General features: G+C 47.9%; 1 protein-coding gene across 8 annotated transcripts in view; it reads right to left on the minus strand.

The window, feature by feature from the left end:
- Positions 1–1,389: 1,389 nt before the first annotated feature.
- The window catches only part of MAP2K5 (mitogen-activated protein kinase kinase 5), a 271,133-nt gene continuing 250,001 nt past the window's right edge, over positions 1,390–22,521 (minus strand). For 6 of the 8 annotated variants that reach the window (XM_019441682.2, XM_019441683.2, XM_019441680.2 and 3 more), the window contains one exon: positions 1,390–1,830. In XM_019441682.2, the coding sequence (XP_019297227.1) occupies positions 1,726–1,830 (105 nt within the window). In that variant the 3' untranslated portion in view covers positions 1,390–1,725. The remainder of the gene's footprint in view (positions 1,831–22,521) is intronic. The other 2 variants (XM_019441686.2, XM_019441684.2) reach the window with 1 other exon arrangement.

Consider the following 22,521-nt stretch of genomic DNA (forward strand, 5'->3'; position numbering starts at 1 on the left):
AGGGTCTGCTAGATGTCTCTGCCGCAGCCCTGAGTGGGGAGTGTGACTGGATGTCCAAGGATCAGTGAGGACACCAGGTGGCTGGAGTACGCTGGGGGTGACCGGAGTTGAGATCAGAAATAACGGGGGCAGGGGCACCTGGGTGGCTCAGTCGGTTAAGCAGCCGAGTGGGCTCGTGTCATTATCTCATGGTTTGTGAGTTCGACCCCAGTGTCGGGCTCTGTGCTGACACCTTAGAGCCTGGAGCTTGTCTTTGGATTCTGTCTCCCAATCTCTCTGCCCCTCCCCTGCTTGTGCGTGCTCTCGCTCTCAAAAATAAATAAAACATTAAAAAAAAAAAAAAGGAAATTAATGGGGCAGACTGTAGGGTCACACAGGCCATTGCTGGGTCTTTGGCTTGTCCTGTGGGCAAGCTGAGCTCTGCTGGAGGTTTGGAGCAGGAGAGGGCTGCGATCCCCCTTGTTTTCACTGACTCCCTCCAGTGGCCGTGTGGCGAACAGACTGCAGGGGCAGGTGGGAGTGGGGAGCATGGTAGGAGGCTGTTGCAGGGGTCCAGGTGTGGGGCCTGGGGTAAGGACAGGAGTGGTGGAATTGATACATATTGAAGGTAAAGACAACAGTCTTCCAGGTGGGCTAGATGTGGGGTGTGAAGGAGAAAGGAGTCAAGGCCAAGTGCCAGCATGTTAGCTTGGGTGCTGGGAGTACGGAGATGCCATTTACTGGGACGGGAAAGTGGTGGAGGTGGCTCTGAATGTGTGTGTGGCGTCAGGAATCTGCTTTTGCGTGTGGGAGATGCCACTTCGACCTGCAAGTGGAAACCCAAGCCTCTCTGAGCCTCAGTTCCTTGCCTGTAAAATGGGGGTAACCACACTTACCTGGGCAGGAAGATTCCCGGAGAGGATGGCTGTGAATGGCCCGAGATGAGTGAGGTTCGCAGGGTGTGGGGTCAGAGGCAGTGATGGGCAGCTTGCTGGTGGAGCCGGAGGTGGGGCGTGGGAGTGGGAGATGGGAGAAGGGCCTCTTGGAGCCACTCAGGGCCTTTTTCCGACTCCTGGTCTCCTGCTCCCTCCTTACCCGCTGCCCCAGGACAGATCACGGTGTTGAAGCCGGTGGGAAAGAGAGTAGGACAAAAGCCAGTCTGGCAAGGAGCACACAACGGGGGTCCTGGGGGTCTGGATCTATTGCTGGCTCAGCTACTCCTTCCACGGGACTTGGTCTGGGGACCCCCATGCCTCAGTCTTTTGTCTGTCAAATGGGCTGGGCTGTGGGGCTCCTCATAGAACATCTGGAAGCACTTGGGGTGCCTGCAGGTGCCTGGGGAAGGGCAGCTGAGTGGAGGACCCTCCCTCACCCCCCACAGTCCCACCCGCATGTGGGGAGGCAACCACAAAGCAGTAATATCTTTATTCCCATCAGTGACGCTGACAGGGCCTGACCCTTTACAAAGAAAAAGGTTAGGAAAAAGAGGGGCAGGGGCACAGGAGCCTCCATTCTTGATGCCCCCACCCCTCTGCCCACCCCCAGTCAGTGCCTCCAGACCAGGAAGGGCAAGGGCTGGCCACTCTTGAGGGCTCCCTGTGCTAGCCCATCTGCCGGCGGAGTTGAAGGTGAGAGCAGGGAAGCCGGGCCCAGCAAAGCTCTTCCGGTGCAGACAGCAAACGGGGCGCAACAGGTAGGCTGTCCCCTTGGTGACCAGTCCTGGGCTTTCAGCGCCCCTCTGTGGCGTCATGGGGGCCCCTGTTGATTCCGCCTCTCTTCCAGTGCCCTGCATACCCACATGGACACCACGGTGGCATTTCCGTCATTGAACTGCATGATGAACGGGTGGCCCTGTGGAGGGGAGGAGAGGCTGTGACACGCATTCCCCAGACTCTGTGCTTCATTACACTCAGCAAGGCCTGTTCTCAGCCCAGACCCTTTTTCTTCTCCGTACTAGCCCTGTGAGATAAGGAGGACAGCTACAAACCCATTTCTCAGCTCTCTGACTGAGGCCGGTGGTGGGGAGGTGACATGTCTGTCTGCAGCACTCGCTCACTGCGCGGCTCAGATTCTGCCTGGTGCTCGCCTACTTTCTCCTGAAAGCTGCCCTCAGGTGAGGGCCTGTCCCATGTCCACACTGCCTGGCCCCACATCACCCACACCACTCCCAACAGCTGGCCGGCCAACGCCTGGCTCCCAGGTTTCCAGTGTCCCAGTCCAGCTGCTGCCCACAGATCAGAGGATCCTCTCGTCTGAAGCTGCGCCAATCCCTTCTAGTGTTCTTTGTCTAAGGCTCTCTGAACAAGTCCCAGTGCGCGAGTGGAGGGAAGGCCAATGTACCAGGGCAAGGGGCAATATGCTGGTGGGTGCAGATCACTCTGCTTCCTGGTGACAAGTTGGGGGCTCGACTTTGGAGGGGCCGGTACTGTCTCTGCACGGCCTGTCTCGGGCTCTAACCTACTTAGCCCATAGGCAGGCCAGGTTATATTTAGCCAGTCCCTTCCCGTGCGGTACTGAGGAATCAAGATTCACACTCACAATCTTACGGCCTCCTAGGAGTTCCCAGGGAAGGTCAGAAAAAAGTAGTGGCAGTCAAAGAGTCACCTTGATCACAGGCCAAAGGTGAAAGGAAAACTGAAAGGCATGCTCTTCCCTCCTCCTTACCAACTGGCTTCTTTGCTAAAGAACACACATAGGCGGCTTCCTCCTCTACCAAAAACGTAGCCAGAGACCCAGGGAGCCACAGTGGGTGGGCAGAGGTGGGGGGAGGCTCCTTGCTTCCTTCCCTGCCCCCCACCTCCTCCTCTCCCTCCCCTGCAGTCTTCCAGATCCAGCTCCCCTGCACCCTCCAGCTTTCTGAGTCCTTCTTGGGCCCCCCTCACCTCCCCACTGGTGTGAGCTGGGCTCCCAGCACTGCTTTCCCAATATACCCCAGTCCTGACCTGCAGCCCTGGGGGTAGCCAGCCGCTGGCCACACGTTTGAAGCTCCAAGCTGCCTTAAAACGAGCTCATCATGTGGCCAGGAGGGATGTGGGCCCAGGGCGCGATGCCCTGGGTGTCCAGACCCCAGTGTCTGCAGGAGTGACCCAAGACCAGGTCAGGGGAGGGAATGGGGCTGCCTGGTCAGACCCGAGATGTCTCTGGGGACAGGAAGGAAGATCATCGAGGCTTCCTTACCCTGGACTGATGTCACATCCCCTTTGCTGGCTTTCCCAATTCAGGCAAGGAAAACCGTCCCCAGGAGCATCCTTCATGGTCTGGCTCAGAGACATACAGAACACCGGTGGGGGTGCAGGGAGGGAAGACACTCAGCTTAGAGGGTGCCAAGGACCCCCACCCCAGGGCAGGGACTCACCCAGGCCATCACGGAGCGCGGCCTGGAGCCCAGTCAGGCGCCTCCTGTGATCTGCTTGAGACATTCCATGGGGCTCCCAACACATCTGTGGGGCGGCCGAGGGAGCAGGTGCCCCTTGTGGGCTGCTGCTGGGTAAAAAGAGTGGGAGGCCAGCTTGGGTTGGTGTCCCGCAGGCAGCGCAGACGTGGGTTGGGGGCTGAGGCAGGAGAGGCCCAGGAGGGCCTCTATCTTGACCCCCATTCGGAGTTCTCCCCCCTGCATATACGCCTACCCCACACCCGCCTTCCTAAATCACTGCCTAAATAGACGGAATTCTTCCTGAAGTCCGAGTGTCCACATTTCCTTTTCTGGAGGCTCAGGAGAGACGACCTTGCGCCCTTGAGAAGAACAAAGGGAGAAGCTGTGCTCAGGAGCCGATGGGCCCCCTCCCCCCAAGCCCGGGGTAGCACAGTGTCACTTTCCCAGAATGCCCGGTGACTTTGGGGCCCATATGCTCCATCTCTGTTATCATCTGTTCGGGAACAAGCAGAGCGGAACTGCAGGAGGGGAGAGTGGAGGCATTCCTTCAGTTGCGGGCAGGCTGATGGCCGCTCTGCAGGGAAGCATTTGCCCAAGTGCCCTGGGAGGCGCAAGGGGGAGGCGGTGGCTCTGGCAGAGACTTTGCCCCTTTCCCGCCCTCCTCGGCTGGGAGGTGACTCTCGCGTCCCGCGTATCCCTGAAGCTTTACCCCAGCCTGAAGGGAGTGACCTGGACAAGTGGTCTTGTCCCCAGCTGCCGCTGACTGGCTGGGGGGGAGATGAGTGGAGGAATCACAGAGGGAGGCAGAGAGGACAGAGACAGACGGACATGGAAGGGGAGACCCCGGCCTGTCCAGGCATCCGGGCCTGCGATGTGTGAACTTGGGAGCTGTTGGCAGTGTGGGCCGCCGTAGGAGTGAACGTACCAAGAGAGCCGGTGTGCGGGAAATGAGAGCACAGAGAGCAGCAGTGGACCGGGGGGGGGGGGGGCACGTTCCCGGGGGCCTGGAGGCAGCTCTGCTCGCAGGGCCCGTGAGCACCTCACGGTTCGCGCGAGAGGCACTGAGTCATAGGTGGGTGCTATGATCTCCACTGTACAGATGAGGCAATGGAGGCCGCTGGCTCGTGGCCGACATGCCTGGGCTCCCGGAGCTGGGGCTGGACCACAAGTCTCTGTAACCCAGGCCCATCATCCGGGGTTCTCCTAGGCTGACCTGGGGCGTACAGAAGTGGGAGAATCAACACGCAGATCGCGATCCCCCTCACCTCATCTCTGTCATGATTCAGTCCCTCCCAGACAAAGGTGGGCCTCAGGCTGCGAGCCTGAACTGCCCCAGGTCCTGACCTCCGTTAGCACTGTCCCTTGGACGCCCTGGGAGAGTGCTTGCTCTGCCATGGTGGCAGGTCACTCTCACTCGACTCCCCCTATCCCCATCAGCCTGTGTGGGGAAGCAGGGAATACCATCATCCCATTTTACAGAAGAGGAAACTGAGGCCCAGGGAGGGAAGTGGCTGGTTAAGTGCTGGCGCTGAACTCCAGTCTTCTGGTTTCTGTGCTGGTGTGTCTCAGGGCTGGACTATGTCCCCTGTGACCCGGGCACTTCCTCTTTATAATACAGCGACCCTCCTCCAGCCCCATGACATGTGTGATGCAGGAACTCCTCATGAGTTTAACGAGCAAACAAAATTCGATGGACAGTTCTGGGAAAAGCATGAGAATCAGCCACTGAAGTGCCTGGTTCCCAGGTGGCTCCGGACAGGCCTGGGCAGATGCCGGCATAGCCAGATGCTCTAGGAGTCCAGGCAAGGCCAGACGCTGGAGCTGGATGGAAGCTACACCCTAAATAACACCGAGTCCAGCACCGTGGATAAGTGCTCTGTGCCGGGCACTCACCAAGGGCTTTGGTCCTGATTTTCCTACAAAAATCATGCTCACTATGGAGGTGCACACAGCTATGTGCACCCGCCTTCCAGATGAAGCAATAGACACTCGGGGACCTGTCCGAGGTCAGCAAAGCGACCTGCACGCAGCTTGTCAGGGGCATCCTGCCCTGTCCCTGCCAAGGTGGCCGGCCCAGGCACCCGGACCTCTGTCCTCCAGCCAGAAAGTATGTTAGCAGCCACTCTGCAGGGGCTGACAGGGCACGTGCCAGGCGGGGACTGCGGCTGGTCTTGCTGGCCTTGTCACCAGCGGTGGGAGCCACTCTCATTTCCTGGATTCTCTCAGGGCCAAATGGAACAATTACACTGGTGAGTGCTGAAGTATTATGGTCCACAAACTTCATCACAGAAAATGGAGGCACAATGAAGGCAAAAGGATGGGACTGCAAGAGGTAGGATGACCCCAAAAGTGGGACGTGGAGGGGGAGTGAGAGGGACGAGCCAATGGCAGCCAAAGACGGCTGGTGTTGCCTGGTGCAGACGCGGCCGCATGGGGCTGAGAAGGGATCGTGCTGGTGCAGCTCGGGGAGCAGGTGGAAACAGCTCAGGAAGAGGAACTGTAGTTGTTCCTGCTCCTTCAACTCGGCAGAGTGACCGCTGTTTCGCCAGAGTGTAACTCTCTGCCTCTGTAATTTAAATGTCCCTGCTTTTTTCCCATCGGTTTCATTGTGATGAGATGCCTTCCTGACAGCAGGGCGCTCCAGAGACCCTCCCATTGTGGGCAGCACTCTGCCCTCTGCCAAGGGGGAAGGGAGACGGTGGGTGGCAGGGAGCCAGGGGGTGGTTAGTGTGCCCACTGTGTGGGCGGGAAATGGAGGCCCCGAGCCTGCAGTGGGGATAAATCCTGCCTGAGGCTCAGGTATTTGGACTTCTCACGCTCTGCCCTTAACTGGGATTTGACTTTCTGCCTAAATGGGAATTTACCCATTTGAGTCTTCACACTTTGTTCTCTTGTGTAATTTCCTAAAGAGCATCGTGCATTTGAATCCTTTAATAATATGCAGGTGTGGCTGCAATGCCGGCACATAGTAGGCCCTCAATTAGTAGCAGGCCTGTGGCACGACAAACTCACTGCGTATTGTGTATGTGTGCATCTACTCGTCAAGCACTTGCTATGCGCCTTCTGGCTGCCTTACATCTGCACATGGCCTTGAACCCTCCCAACACCCTCATTTACAGACAAAAGAAACTGAGGTGCCAAGAAATGTGACATGGGTCAAGGTCATAGAACTAGAAAGTAGCAGACTTGGGATCTGCATCTAAGACTCTCTTCTGTCATAGAGGACATCAACTTCTGTGCTCCTTGAGGTCAGGCACAGTGAGTTCTAAATTTCTACTTTTTAAAAAGAGTATCTTGTACTTCATAGGTGCTCAACAGGTGATTTATTTTTTATTTATTTTTATTTTACAGAGAGAGAAAGGGGGACAGGGGCAGAGGGAGAGAGAATCTTAAGCAGGAGCCCGGTGGGGGTCGATCCCACGACCCTGAGATCACGACCTGAACTGAAATCAAGGGCGCCTGGGTGGCTTAGTCAGCTAAATGTCCGACTTTAGCTCAGGTCATGATCTCGCAGTTTGTGAGTTCGAGCCCTGCATTGGGCTCTGTGCTGACAGCTTAAAGTCCGGACCCTGCTTCAGATTCTGTGTCTCCCTCTCTGCCTGCCCCTCCCCTGCTCATGCTCTCTCTCTCAAAAATAAATAAACATTAAGAAAAAAAAAATCAGACACTCAGCTGACTGAACCACCCAGGCGCCCCTCAAGAAGTGATTTTTAACTGGTAACTGCAGTTAGGGTGCCAAAAAGGCATATGTGTCCCTCCCCTGTTCAAAGTCCAATGTGTTAGGCACTTCTATTCAAATAGTTTACTTAATAATCAGCAACTCTAAGCATTAATAGTATCTCCACTTTATAGATGAGGAAACTAAAGCACAGAGAGATTGAGGAACCTGCACAAGGCCATACAGCTTCGATACAGTGTTGTCTCCAGAGCCCATGCCCTCAGCCATTGTGTTGTCCTTTGTTATCAGTGCCAGAGCTGGAAGATGGTGGCATCCACCCTGTAGGCCAGCCTCCCCTCAGAGCAGAAGCTGGATGGTCTATTTGATAACCCCAGCTTCCCTGCTTCTCTATTCCTTCTCCTTGGGTCTAGGCTCCAGAGAAGCAGGAAAACTAAGGTCCAGTGCCTAGAAACTTTCCAGGGCTACAGAGACCAGACCCTAGAGGTAAACACAGAGAGAACAATCAAAAACAGGATGTCCAACAGCAGGCTGGGCTCCCAAGTGGAGATCTCACACTATGGGGCCTTTGTGTCTCCTCTCAAAAAATGCCACCTCTCCCAGACAGAACTGTGCAAACACCTTCCTCCTGACCTCTCTAGAGAACACACTTGCTCTGCTATGTGTTACCATCATTTGAACCCACTTTATCCTAACACTAGACTGTTAGGATAGTCTAGGATAGACTGTTAGGATAGAAACCATTCAAAAGCAAGGCAATACTAATCGCACAGCAGCCGCCAAGAAAAGGGAGTTGGATTGACTGGTAAGTTATGGCATCTCCCCAGGAACCTGATGCCAGGCTGAGAAGCATCACAGGCTGGGGTGGGAAGGCCTAGCAAGAAGGCTCCACAAGCCGAGGCTGCTCTAGACTCTAGGGGGGGCCTCTCTGGACCACAGGACTCCCCTCCCACAGGGTGAGCCCCCAACCACCAGGCACTCCTCTCCCACCAAGGAAGCTGCATGGAAGAGAATTCCAGGGACCCATGAGCCTGCTGAAACAAGCAGGCCCAGCCCGGTTACACTTCAGCCAAGTCTAAACCAAGTAAAGGCTGCTTGGGTGGGCTGGCAGGGGCAGTCTTGGGATTAGGTGGGGCCTGTAAGGGGTGACCTGAGAGGCTTCAGGGGCCCCAATGTCAACACACTGCCCAGCACTCCACCTTTCTTTGCTGGGCCCGCAAGCCTTGCCTGAAGGCTCTCTGCACGTGCCTTCACGGTTCCAGCCCTAATGGCAGGGCTAATGCTTTAGTCTCTTCTCAGCAACAGTGGAGGAGTGGTAGACGGGACCTCAGAGACCAGTGGGGCCGCAGGATGTGAGGTGTGTTGGGGCTTCCACATGTTTCATTCAAGTTGTTAAGAAATATTTTCACTATATTCGTAATTACAAAATAACATGCACAGTCAGATGCTTAAGTCAATGTGTCACACTGAATACTGGCAATTCATCACCACGGACTGTGCTATTAGCTTATTTTTTTTTCCGGCTCTTGGAGGAAAGTCAGTCTGCTTGTTAGATCGGTGCATATTACTTAACTTCTTATCTGTGGGTTGACAACTAGGAGGGGGCTGTTCTGGTGCACTGGCCTTGGAACACACTCAGGGCTGTGATGTCCACTCACACTGTAATGATCCATTGGGCTGTGTGAGTGCCACACGGGAGCCAGGTGCACTGAGCCCATGAAGTATGTCTGCCCAGAGGCTGCCACGCGATGCCCAGCAAGGGGGAGAGGGTCAAGGCTGCTCTGAGTTTCTGATGGTGTCAGTTCCAGTAAGTTCTGAGTGCCTCTTGTCTGACCTACAGATTTTGAAAAGCAACTCATATGAACAGTTGCTGGTTACTCGCAATGACTAAGGTTCGAAATACAAGTTTTCTGCTACTCCTTTTTTAAAGCTTCTCCATGGGTTTAACTGATGCCTAAGTTGAGCAGGCAGCCGGGGAAATCAGGGTTTCCGTGATTCTGTGCTACTGAGACAAGAGCAGAGAGAAACTGAAAGCTGATGGCAATAAAATCATAACTGTCACCTATGAGCCCAGCTCTCAGATTTTTGTGTTCTTCAAGAGAGGTCTCATAAATGACTTTATAAAGAAGTGTCAACAATGAATACTAATACATTCATGCTGGAAAAACCACCCTCTTTTCTATATTGAGATCCTGCATTAATTTTACATCATAAAAAGCATTCCACTGCTAAAGGTTCAAAACTACATATCGAATCCCTACTTACTGAGGAGAGAAGTTCAGCTTAGAGAGCAGAATGACTTATAAAAGGATGCACAGATGTCTGATGTCTCTGCACCTGCTGACAAGTGGCAGGGCAGCGGGCAGCCTTTATACTATTAATTACATGACATAATAAGTCATAATCACCCCTGGGGTCAACTCCGCCTTTCAGGGCCGGGGCATGCCAGGCTGGTCACCAGGGGGAGCTGGGGAGAGAGGTGGCTGGAGGGGAGACCCATGAGGGACTCAGCAGGGAAGAGCTGAGGTACCTCAATAGAAATCCTCTCTGTCCCTGTGTGGGGTAGCGCAAGGAGCCCTGTACAAAGAGTGAGCAAACCTTCTCTTGTTGTTCCAGAGTGATGGCTTGGGAAGGGCTACAATCGCCTGACTGTAGAGGAGAGACTGATATGGGGGGGGGGGGACTCCATTTCCCAGGCTTCATCATTCCACCAGAAGGACTTCTGTTGTTACTACTTTCCTGAGCCTTGCCCCCACGGACAAGGAATGGCGACACTGGGAGGAAGGACTGAGTGTGATGAGCTCAGGGGTCTCCTGCCCACCGGAAGGGTGTGTTCTGGTCTGACCTCTTATTGGAGAGGCCTGAGGTTGCTCACCCCTGGGACTCAGTAAATTCCCAGCAAGGCCACTGGGGCCACAAGGTAATAAGCACATCCTTTAATCCAGGTCTTCATAGAAGTAAAGCTGATACTTGCTTTCCACCATTTCCTGAGTCCTGTTTCCCAGCTGGTTTTGAAGATAAGGACCATGTCTGCTGACCTCCTCACTCCCGCCCAATACCACTGCACTCTCTTCCTCTTGGGGTGGGTTAAAATAAGGACCAAACAAGATCGCCAGCCCACAGACACAGGCAGGCAGTGTGAGGGGTGGTTATTACTCCTCTACATAGAACACTTTGGGGGTACAGCCGCAAGCCGCAAGATGAGGGTGTGAGCCTGGTTTCTGTACAGCTAGTGTGGAATCCGCCTGTTTACCTAGCTTGACTTTCTAGAATGTGCTTTCTCAGCCTCTAATTTCTAAAGCTTCTCCCTGGGTGGGGGTGACAGGGGACCCTTCCAGCCCTTCATTTTCGTTTAAGACCTAAGAAACAGTTTGCAGCTGTGACATGCCATTTCAATCAACCTTCCTGAGTTTATTCTTCACAATTGCTACAGAAATAGATGTTCCTCCCCAAATATTCAATTATTAGCAGCAAATTGCTTACCTCTAGCCATCCTACACTATACACAAACAGCTAAGGGGGTCAAGGAGCTCTCCACCTTTCATCTGAGCAGATCTATGTGCTCCTACACAGAGTAATTGGTCAGAAAATGGCCCATCGAGAGAATAAGATGTTTCCAGAGGTCTCCATGAGTCATTCTAGGGCCTGTACGGTGTGGTACAGGGACAGGGCACAGGGTGACTTCAGAGGGCCATGGTGAGGGGGGTAAACATGCAGGATGCCAGCACTCCTGAGTCTGTGTCAGAGGAAGCTGGCCCATGTGAGTGGCAGAATGGTGCCTCTGGCCCATTTAAGGGGGGCTGTGGTGGCTGTCTGGTAGGGAACTCAGATAGGGCTGGGGATAGGATGCTGGCTCCCCAGGCAGTTTCAAGGTGGGCAGATGCCCAGAGGAGTCGGGATCAGAGGGTACCAGAGGGAGAATGGGGGTCTTGCTCCAATAATGCTGAGGACTCTTGCCTGAGAGGCTGAATGCGTAACAGGTCCAAGCAGTGAATATGGGACCATTTACCGATTTCTTGATGTTTAAGGTTTGTCTTTTGGGATGACAGCTGTGTGGTGGTGGAGGTTGAAAGCCTCGATGCTCAGAAGGTTGAATTTTCTCCCACCCCTTTTTTTTCTTACCTCTTGAGATTCGATGTTTTGTTTGGGGACCTTTGATGGGTGTGTGCATGTGCTCATGTGTGTATGTGTGTTGTGAGCTTGTGAGTGTACAAAAGGCAGGAGGTAGGCAATGAGAACCAGCACAATTTCTGGTACACAGGGGGAACTCAGTATGTTTGGAGTGATTCTAACAGTCAATGAAGAGACGATGAGAGACAAAGACAGCCTTAAAGACTTCCTTTTATGTGGCCCTCACCCTGGCAGATAAAATGGAACAGTTTTAAAAGGCATAGCTTAACTCATAAGAAAGAAAGGGAATCCACAAATGCTAACAATGAAGAGGGAACTGAAAACCAGAATTTTAAGTGAGTGGAAGTCTCACTTTACGGGGGCTACTGGTTCCAGGAATGTTGTCCTGGCAAGTGTGAAAAACGAAGCAGAAACAGGAGACAAGGTCCCCCAGAGGGCTGGCCCAGAGACCCTGAACAAAGCTGAGACTACAGAAGGGGTGAGTTATAAAAAGTCTACACATCAGCATAGGGGACCATAAGGTGGCTCTGAGTAGAGTCACCCAAGAAATATAAAAATGGGGCGGAGCCTTGTGTAGTTGGGGCCCAATATACTACCTCTGTAGTCTGAGAACCCCAGGTTGATAAACTAACGGAATGTTGATCTTGATCTAGTGATACTCTGGAATGTCTGTCAGAAGCATATGAAAAAACCATTCTTGGGCAATCATTCTGAAATTCAAGAATATCCACAGTAACAAACTCCACTCAGTATGAGCTTACAGGAAAAATTCCAAAGCACGTGAGGCACTAATTCGCTGTGGACCAAAATGAGAAGACAAAACACACACGGGAAGATGAGAGTTCTCAGAACGGAGGTAATAGAAAAATAATTGGGAAATGTAATGAAAAGCATACATTTGGAAAGACTAAAGACATACAAAAAGAAATTGAAGTACTAAGAAAATAACAAGATATTATGAGAAAGAGAACAGAGATTTGAAAAAGAATTAAATGTAACTTATAGAAATAAAACATATAGTCACTGGAAAAAAAAAAAAGAAACTGTGTATAGATGAGCCAGACAGCAGACTGGATACAGCTGAAGAGAGACTTAGTAAGCTAGAAGGATGGTCTGAGAAAACTACAGACAGCACAGTGTGTGTGTGTGTGTGTGTGTGTGTGTGTATGCCTATATATATATATATATATATATATATATATATACATATAGGCTATTTATATATATATATATATATATATATATATATATATACATATAGGCTATTTATATATATATATATATATATATATATATATAGGCTACACACACACACACACACACACACACACACATATAGGCTACTTTTTAACGTGAAAGAGAAAGGCCCAGAAAACAGACCAAGACAAGATAAGACTGGACATGTGGGGCTGGAGTAATATCCAGAGACAGCTGAAAAATTTTGGGAACCAATGAAAGACAGGGATTCTCAGATTAAAAAAAAAAAAATCACAATGATCTCCAAGTAGGATAAATATAAGGAAATCTACACCTAGACAAATTGTAGGGAAACTGCAGAATACCAAGAACAGAGATGTTAAAAGCAACCAGGGATAGAGACGTATTGCCTACAAAAGGTGGCAATTAGGCAGTCAGCAGATTCTGCCAGCAAGACTAGAAGCCAGGGGACAACAGAGTATCTTTAAGGTCATGGGAAAAATGGTCAAATCCGATTAAACTAACAATCAAAAATTAGGGCAAAGTGAAGGCAATCCTAAACAAAAACTCAATAGTTTTACCACTCACAGACACTCTTGGACAGAGCTCCTAATGGAGGGAGCACAATGCAATAGGAACAAGGAACAAAGAACTGGTGAACACAGGGATAAATCTAAATAAGCACTGATTATATATAAAATGACAATGATAGTGACGGCTGGTCTTAAGGATCTGAAAACAAGATGACAATGAAATCCTGGACTGTGATGACATGTAAGAAGGAACTGATGAGACACCTGTAAGGTCCTTATATCTGGGGGGAGAAGGGCTATGGCAGAGAGTGCTGGCTGTCTCTCAATAGCCCTTCTCTCTTCCTCCTTCACGATACAAACCCTGATTTTAATGAGGAACACTGATACCCAGCAAAGCAACTGCACGCCCTGCCTCCTTCGCAGCTACTTTTGGCCAATGCCCTGTGAGCACGTATGCTGTGTGCCAATTCCTAGGACTGTCCTGAAAAGAAGGGGCAAGCTTTTCTACCACCCCTTCTCATTCCTGCTGGCTGGAGCTCAAATTCCCCTTGGCTAGTAAAATGGAAAGAGCTGGCACACCAGTCTGGGCACCCTACTTCCTGCCTTCTTTTACATGAGGGAGAATATCCTGTGGTCTTCTTTAAGCTGCTGTTTTTTTTTTGTTTTTTTAATCATATGCAACGGAAACTAATTCTACCTACTATAAAGGTAAGGCATTGAGCCTAAAGCTGAATACCCTTGTTTGCGAGTGTATATTTAGTAACTAACCTTAGGCTTTGCTAAATTAGATAAAAAATTTAGGGATAATCAATGAGAGGCTAGAAATGGAATGTAATTTCTAAACAAATGGAAAGAGTAAGAGGAAAAGAAACAAAACCCCCAACAGAGTGGGGAAAAATAAGTCAAAAAAAGGACTGTAGAAAGTACAAAATAGGATATTAGAAAAAAATTCAAGCATACCAATAAGCAATACATACAAACGATTAATTAAGAAAGTAGGATGATATTAAACACACCAACAACAAAACGCAGAGATTCATTTACAACACCAGAGCACAGAAATGAGAACAAAGGCAAAGAAAAACACACAGCAGACAAACACAAACCAAAAGAAGAAAGCATAGGTTTATAAATAGCAGACAAAAAGAAAACTTAAAGCAAAATATATTTGAGACCTTTCACATAAAGGTAAAAGAAACACTCTGAAATGATGATATGGTATTTTGGCATAGGTACCCTACCGTCACTGCCTTAAAGCAAACACTGATAGAACTGCAGGGAGAAACTGACAAAGCCCAAGAACAGAGGAAGATTTTAACAAAGCTCTCCTAGTAACTGAGAGAGAAAACAGGTAGAAAATTGGGCCACAAGGTATTTGAGTCACACAATTCACACATTTGATCTACAGGATGTAAAGAGGACATTGCATTCAAGAATGAGAGGCTACACATTGCTTTCAAGCAAAGAGGGAACATAGGGAGAAAAATCAACCATGTAATAAGGGAGTCTCAACAAATACAGATCTGATATTACACCAACTATGTACGCTGACCGGTGGTGCATGAGAAGTAGGTAACAATCAAAAGAGAGCAAAACACCTGAGTATTTGCAAATAAAAAAAAATACTTCTAAATAATTCATGGGTCAAAATTTTCCTAATTGAAATTAGAAATTACTTAGAACTGAGTGACAGTAGAAACACTACACATAAATTTTTGTGGGATACAGCTAAAATAATTATTAGAAGGCAATTGACAGCATTATATGGGTGGATTGGGGGGAAAAGATTGGAAATTTATGAACTAAGTGTCAAAAGAATATAAAATTATAAACAGAAAAAGTAAATCCAAAGAAAACATAAGACAGCAAATAATAAGAACACAAAGGGATTAAATAGAAAGCTATCAAAGAGATGATTAATTCAGTAAAGTACTGGTCCTTTAAAAAACTAGTAAAACAGGGGGCCTGAGTGGCTCAGTTAAGCATCCGACTCTTGATTTCAGCTCAGGTCATGATCTCATGGTTTGTGAGTTCAAGCCCCACGTTGGGCTCTGTGCTGACCGTGCGGAACCTGCTTAGGATTCCATCTCTCCCTCCCTCTCTCCCACCCTCAAAATTAAATAAATAAACATTAAAAAATAACATATTAAGAAATTAGTACAGCAGACTAACCTCTGATGAAATTGATAAAGGCACAAACAAGCATCATCAGGAATGAAAAGAGGATACATAACCACAAATCCAGAAAAAAAAAATAAGGACATTATATATGAAGGATATGAGGCCAACATACTTGAAAATGCAGAGTGAAGATGACCCAGTAGCAGACAGAGGGGGCGGGGACATGGGTGGATATATGGGGGGGAGGAGGTGGGAAGAGTGATAATGGTGGTGACTGAGAGGTGCCAAAGAACCCTGGCAAAGCATCACCCTCGCCGGTGGGTCATGGGTTCTGAGACCTGGTATCACACTTTCAACTTTCAAAAGAAATTCCTGGGGTGCCTGGGCGGCTCAGTCAGTTAAGCGTCCAACTCTTAGTTTTGGCTCAGGTCATGATTTCACGGTTTGTGAGACTGATCCCCGAGTTGGGCTCCATGCTGACAGTGTGGAGCCTGATTAGGAGTCTCTCTCTCTCTCTCTCTCTCTCTCTGTCCCTCCCCCATCAAAATAAATAAACTTTAAAAAAAAAAAAAAGAACTCATTTCTTTGTCTCATCTTATTTCAAGTAGCATCCAATGAAGTCAGGGCTGCTATTTCCTGAAATCCATCTTACTTACAGCTTTTCTAACTTCTTAATAAGGATAAACAACCATTTACATGAAACCTGGGCCTAAAGTGGAAAATTTCTGATGCTACCAAATCAACAAAAAACATAGCGGCAAGAAAAGTGCTAAAGACACTGGTTGTCAAAAATCTGGGTATATAACTTTAACTGAAGCACCATCATTTTTAGTGTTTTCAGCTGCGATGCCCTCGAGTTAACTGAGCCTCGCTCAATTCAACGGAATGGGTTACTACTGGGGTGAGTGTGGGGGAGCCCAGGGGACTGGCTGGGGCAACCCTTTTGGAAAATTTGAAATCAGAGCGCGACAAAGGCCAAAGCTATCAGGCCTAGCCTATAAAATACAGGATTGAAAATGACCAGTTACTCTATAGTTTCTGCTATCAGCAACCGATGGTTTCCATTTGAAACTGCACCTTTTTTTTTTTCACGCCTCTTTTTCGTTTTTAAAGGAAAGCCACACAAAAAAAGAAGCAAGCCATTTGAAAATTCTGATCATTCTGTGTCCCAGCAGCAAATAAAAATCATCAATAGGACCCACTTTTAGCCTTGAGCAATATTTTCTAAAACAAAACACAAAGAACCTGTGGTACTTAACTATTCTGTTATTGATTTACTGTGGTTTGCAAGGTAATGTTGAAGAAAATTAAATGTACGGAAGCCTGAAATGCGTTTTCTGTGGCGGTGAACGGTGTGGCCTGTGTTTTCTGAGGCAGTGTCGTTGGTCATGCTCACAATGAATGACTAAGGGAGCGCACTTCATCTGTTTACAAATAAGCTGGCGGCCTTCACTGCAGAGCCTTATGAAACCAGGTCTATTTTCACTGTTAAGAAGGACAAAGTTATTTAGTTACCAGCTTGCTTCTCCTGGCACTTACGCTCCAGTTCCAGTTTACGAGGAGACTTTAATTCAATCAAATTCCATACAGATGTACTGAAAGGCTTCTAGGCACCTGACATTAAATATGGTTTTAAGAACATATTTGTGTTCCTTGGGCAACACCATGGCTTATTTGGTCCCTTCAGAAAATAACAAAACTTCAACAGTTTGAAGTCTACCCTAATTATTGATTCAAGAGTGAGGTGGTCATATTGTTTCAATCATGGACATTTATATGCAACATTATCAAGCGGTAGACTTCCTACTTACTGAAACAGCCTGTTTTCAAACCTAAAAGCACTTTACATATCGACAGGTCATGGTTATTGGACACCCTTATCTAAAACAAAGAATTGGGAAGTTCAACTACAACTTGATCACATTTAGCTGGTCGCTCAAACCTTTAGTCAAGCCAATTTTTTTATACTTTGGACGTAATGCTAACAAGCTCAGTATCTGGTTTCCCAATCTGAAGCACAAAAGAAATAGCCAAATGGCAGAGAAAGAGGGGAGGGCTGCTGGAGGGAAGAACAAGGACAGGAGTAAGAAGTGACATCAATTAGCAACACTACACAACAAAAACAGAAAACCAGCTTGAGGTCGCTCAGGGCGCGGACAAATGGCCCTACATGTGTTAGGAGACACCGACACAGCAGCACACAGTGAATAGATGATGGTCTCAACAATGACCTACAGAAATTCTTTTAAAAAGAGAAATCCTGATGTGCATAATCTGCTTAAGAGGATAAGGAAGTGCAGAATACATTTAGGAAGACCTCTTATGCATAATCTTTTTTTAAAGCTTTGATTTTATAAAGAAAAAGCTTTGGTTGTCTGGATAGTTTCCTTATACTGAGCAGCTCATTCACCAATTGATGTGGTGCTGACCTCTGAGCTTTAGAACGTCAGTACTGAACACGGGGAAAGCACTCCCTCTGCCCAGCACCTTTCTGCAGCAACCTGTGATGTCATGGGGCAGGTAAGCTGTCAGGTCATCTGAATTCAGTAAAGGCATATGGGGCCACTCAGGGCCCAAGTTTATCTCAGCTTCCTTTGCAGAGAGTTTGATTACTTCTAAGATTTATGGTCATAGCGGAGGGGAAAAAGGAAATACTTCACGAGAGCAGATTTATAACCTCATCCTGTTTTTTTAATAACATTAGGGATGACATCCTATGACAGAATCTTGGAATGACTGCAGGACAACTTGGAAACTCAGTGGGAAGTTTTATATTTGGGGGGTGTGGAGCATTTTGTACTTGGAAAGGTCAGGTAGGAAAGGACCAGGGAAATGAGCCAGGGAGACGGTCAGAGAGTGAGTGTCAGCTGGTTTAATTTTCTGTGTCAACTCTGAAAATTAGATAAACAATGACAAACCAGGCTTTTTAAATGAACTTGTCACTTCTGGTTTTCATGATACACAGTAACATTTTTCAAGTCTTGGTAGCCCTAAAGACAGATTTAACCCCTGAGAGGTTGATGTAAGTGTTCCCAAGTCCCCACATCTGAAAACAAAAGGTTCAGTCCAACTCTACAGCCCTTAAAAAGAAAAACTAATTATCTTTGAAACTTAAATACTCTTCTCCTAACAATTAAGGGGACTTTGCCTACAGCCAAAAGGTTCAGCCTTTTGCAGAATGGTCTCAGCAACGTCAGATTTTTTTCTCTCCATCATCTTCTTGACTTTCCGGACCAACTCAACCCATTCAACATGGTCCCTTGATCTTCCAACCACTGTTCCTAAGCAGTATTGTCTACCTTGAGCCCATGCTGGTTTCTCCTCTCACTAACTCAGGGGAGCACAGCCATTGCCCGTCCCGCTGCTCCATTGTCATGAAGACGTGGGACAGAATAATTGCCCTTTCTTGTGCTTTGTGCTCTTGTAAGTCTACGTTTCTGTGGTGACATGCTCCCTCGTGCTGAAGGGGAGAGAGCAGTGAGGCCTTTTAATAGCTGCCCTTACTAGTTCTGCTATAAGGATATTTATTCAAAGATAACCCAGTCTGAATATGTTGACTTAGACAGAGAAATACATATATTTACAGATACCAGCATTTGAGTAGGGTTTTTTCATTCCACAAAGTGCTTTCAAGCTCATTATCTGAATTCCAGTGTCACAACCACCCCCAGGAGGGAGCTGGATGGCATTACTGTTTTTACCTCCGATTTGTGGATTCAAAAGTTTCAGAGTTAAGTGATTTGACTGACTTAGTGGAGATGTAAACCGGACATCAGCTCCAAAGCCTGTCCCTTTTGTTAGAACATGGGAATAGAAGCAATGTAATCGGGACCATTGTGAGCGCTTACCCTGTACCAGGCCCTAATTAGGTGCTTTCCTGCACGTTATTTCATACCATCTCTCGCTGGAGAAGTAGATGTCAGCCTGTTTATAAGCAAGGACAACGGAGCTCTGAGGCAGTAAGGCCTTCTGGTGGCTGAAGTCTCAGGGATGGCTGGAACCCAGGTGCTCAGACCTCCCACGTCACCCCATACCTGACCGCTGGTAAAACCCGCAGCCCGCGACAAAAGCACACACCCCATGGTCTGCCCTGGATAAAAGTATGCAATAGGTGATTTCGAGCCCTCTGATCCCAGTCTTGGCCTCATCCCTAAATTCTGATGTCCTTTCCCTTTCCGATGTGGAAGAGTCTCCTTTTCCAGGCTCCCAAGTTCAAAATTGCCTCTGCTGCCAGCTAACTGCTGAGAAGAAAACCACCTGATTAAACCAACTCACAGGAAGGTATGGGTGCCTAGAGCTCTGGGATTATGTGTGTTTGAAAAGACGGTGCTCCTCCGGCCCAAATGCAAACTCTGAGGTCTCAGGTGGTGACAGTGCTGGTGTCTGTGCCCACAGGTCATTTACCTGTGGCTCTTAGGAGACTGCAAGTCTCATGCTCCACAGTGCAGCTCCCCCCACTCTCCCCAGTTGTGTGAACCTTGTCTTCTATAAAATAAGGAGGAGAGCAGCGACCTCAGAGGAAGGCTGTGTGTGACCTTCCTAGCACAGAGGCCATCATGGAAAAGGGTGTGTGGTCACAGTGATCTATGACCTCAACTTGTCAGTACTTATCACACTTCTTTCCTAAGGAAAGTTTTATAACACCTAACGTATGCTCAGTGCTAAGTGTGGAAGACGCTAGACCAGCTCTCCTGACAGCTGCACACCTTGTGGATGGACGGGCAAGAGAGAATTGTGGACCTTGCTAATTCTCCAGTAAGGAAGAATGTATTAAGGACCCTCACCACTCACTGAGCAGCCCCTCCCCTGAGCCTCAGGCCTAAAGTCCTGACTCACTTCCTCGTTTAAACCAAGAACGAGCAGACTTCCCTGGGTTCAGAATTCCGTGTAACTAAAATACAAAATAGAAAAAAGGCATCCCAACTGTTGCACTCGTGCACAGCCTATAGACAAGACGGCAGTGCCCTCAGACAGCATTTCAAATACAGTTTATTAGTGTGTGATATGAAAAGGGTATTTTTATTGCATGATATAATGCAATGGGACCTTGGGCGCTCTGTGGAAAGACCTCACACTCAGAAGTGTAATGAACCCGTAGTCCCAAAAACATTATACTGTACATTAACCTATCATTAATGGCACATTAGGGCTAGGGGCATTGCACGCTTGCTGGTCAGGGCTCCATCAGGACAGTGTTGAGAAAACCACACAGTCTTCCCAGGCTTAAAACAAATAGAGAAAATAAATATTCCTGATGTCTACAGGCAGCTTTAAAGGAAGTTCAATCCTAGCTCTGCCTTGTAATTTCCAAGTCTGCTTTTTTAAGAGAGGAAGACACACAACTAAACAAAAGAAGGAAACGACCCTCTTGAAGTTCACCCCTCAATGCTGGCTCGGCAAGGTCACGATCAGATGGGCGCCTTTGTTAGCATAAAAGCTGCCCAAAGGACAGCCTGGATCCTGGATCCCACACTAGGGAGGCAGAAAGGGGCCCAGAGACAGTATGTCTATCTTCCTTGCTTTTTAGATGGGGCAATCAAGGCTCAAAAACATGATGAAGAGACAACCTATCCAACAGGAAAATGGGGTGAAGTATGTGAAAAATATCACAAATGGCCAATAAATGCAAGGGAAAAAAGTGTTCAATTTCATACTTAATAAAAGAATGCAAAGTAAAACAACTGTTTACCACTGATCAGATTGGCAATGATTAAAGTCTGATAATTTCAGCATCAGCACAGGTGAGGGGAACTGGCATTCCCATACCCCCTATACAAAGATGTGTATGGAGACGGTCACCATCCTAACAGCAAAGATCCGGAAATGGTCAAAATGTTCTATGACAGGGTCCTGGTTAAAGAAATATGGTACATCCATATTATGGAATACCACGCAGCCATTAAAAAGAACGAGGTAAGGGGCCTCTGGTTGGCTCAATCAGTTGAGCTTCCGACTTCAGCTCAGGTCATGATCTTGCGGTTTGTGAGTTCAAGCCCCGCATAGGGCTCTGTGCTGACAGCTCAGAGTCTGGAGCCTGCTTCGGATTCTGTGTCTCCCTTTCTCTTCCCCTCCCCCGCTTGCGCTCTGTCTCCCAAAAGTAAATAAACATTAAAAAAAAAAGAACGAGGTAGACTTTTATATGATATGGAAAGATTCTAAAGATAGATATATTAAGTGAAAATGCAAGGTGTGGAACAGTAACAAGAGAAACTACTATTAACACTGTTTAACCCTGGAGAGCGAGGCTGGGGACCCTGCTAGGGGCTGGAAGAGGACAGACTTCTTACTATATATTCTCCTGTGCTACTGGAAATTTTAAGCGTAATTTAAACTTTTAAGCATTAACTAGTTTTAGAAAATAAATGATGAGGGTAGGAGCAAACATTTGGGGAGCCTCTTTACTATGCTATCCGCTCTAAATGCTTCATTTTGTCTGGATTTTCACAAAAACCGAAACGGTAAGTTAGTCACTATTACCCCCTTTCCGCGAAGCGGGGACTGGCGTTTTGAGGGTGTGTGATGATTTGTTCAAGGTGGCCCTCTTCCTGTTTACTTTTAGTAGAGACAGAGAATATTTGTAAAGTAGAGACTGATGCAGCCCACAGCCACCTTCCTGAGTGGGGACAGTTTGCCTAACCCAGCAGGGATCGAGGATGTTGGAGGGGGCAGGCGGGGGGTAGGGGAGAGAAGGCAAGGCAAAGAGGCTACTGACTCTGGCCAAGGCCCAATCAAATGTCAGGAAGTATCTTCTCTCCATACCATAAAAGTGGGTGTACATAGGGACCCTAGGGCTACACAGGGTTCAAGTAAATAATGCTTGGCAACTGGGGCTCAAACACACGAAGGGAAGTTATTTCCCTAATTAAACATGAATCAACTTCAAAGGAAACCCAGCTGCAGATCCGTGGAGAGGCAGCCTCCTCAGACCAGCAGAGCCGCGAGGTGAGAGTTGGGGCCTGGAAAGTATCCGGGCAGCCCCACGCCCTAGGACTGTCTGTGGCAAGTCTCCTCATTGCCCCAGAAAGTTTGTTCTCTCGTTTCTCACTCCTCCATTCTTCCCAGTAACAGTCTTGTGATTTTCGGATAACAGACTTTGTGGCAAGATTTTAAAATGCGAGATTTTATTTGTCCTAGGGTCTGCCAGCTCACACTGTAATTAAAATGTTGATTAGTAAACAGTTTAAATATATGACAGACAATGCAGTTAAAGCCTACAGTTAGGTCAATATGTGATTTAGATTTGCCATTTAAAAAATCTCATTTAAATTTTGCATACATTAATCACTACCATACTTCAAGGTTCTGATATCCACCTGACTACAATATTAAAATAAAACTTGCTGCCCCAGGGAAATCCTACTTATTCTTAATTGTTTCGAGGCTTTGATGGGCTTTTAATCTAAGATTAATTTATGCAATTTTAAATAACTCTTCTTATGATTAATAAGCTTGAAAATTAAAAGGAGTCTAAAGCAATTATAATGAGCATTTGGTCATAACCTCATTAGAAG

The sequence above is a fragment of the Panthera pardus genome, unplaced genomic scaffold (genome assembly GCF_024362965.1).
Source record: "Panthera pardus isolate Hobbes unplaced genomic scaffold, ASM2436296v1 HiC_scaffold_24, whole genome shotgun sequence".
Classification (NCBI taxonomy): domain Eukaryota; kingdom Metazoa; phylum Chordata; class Mammalia; order Carnivora; family Felidae; genus Panthera; species Panthera pardus.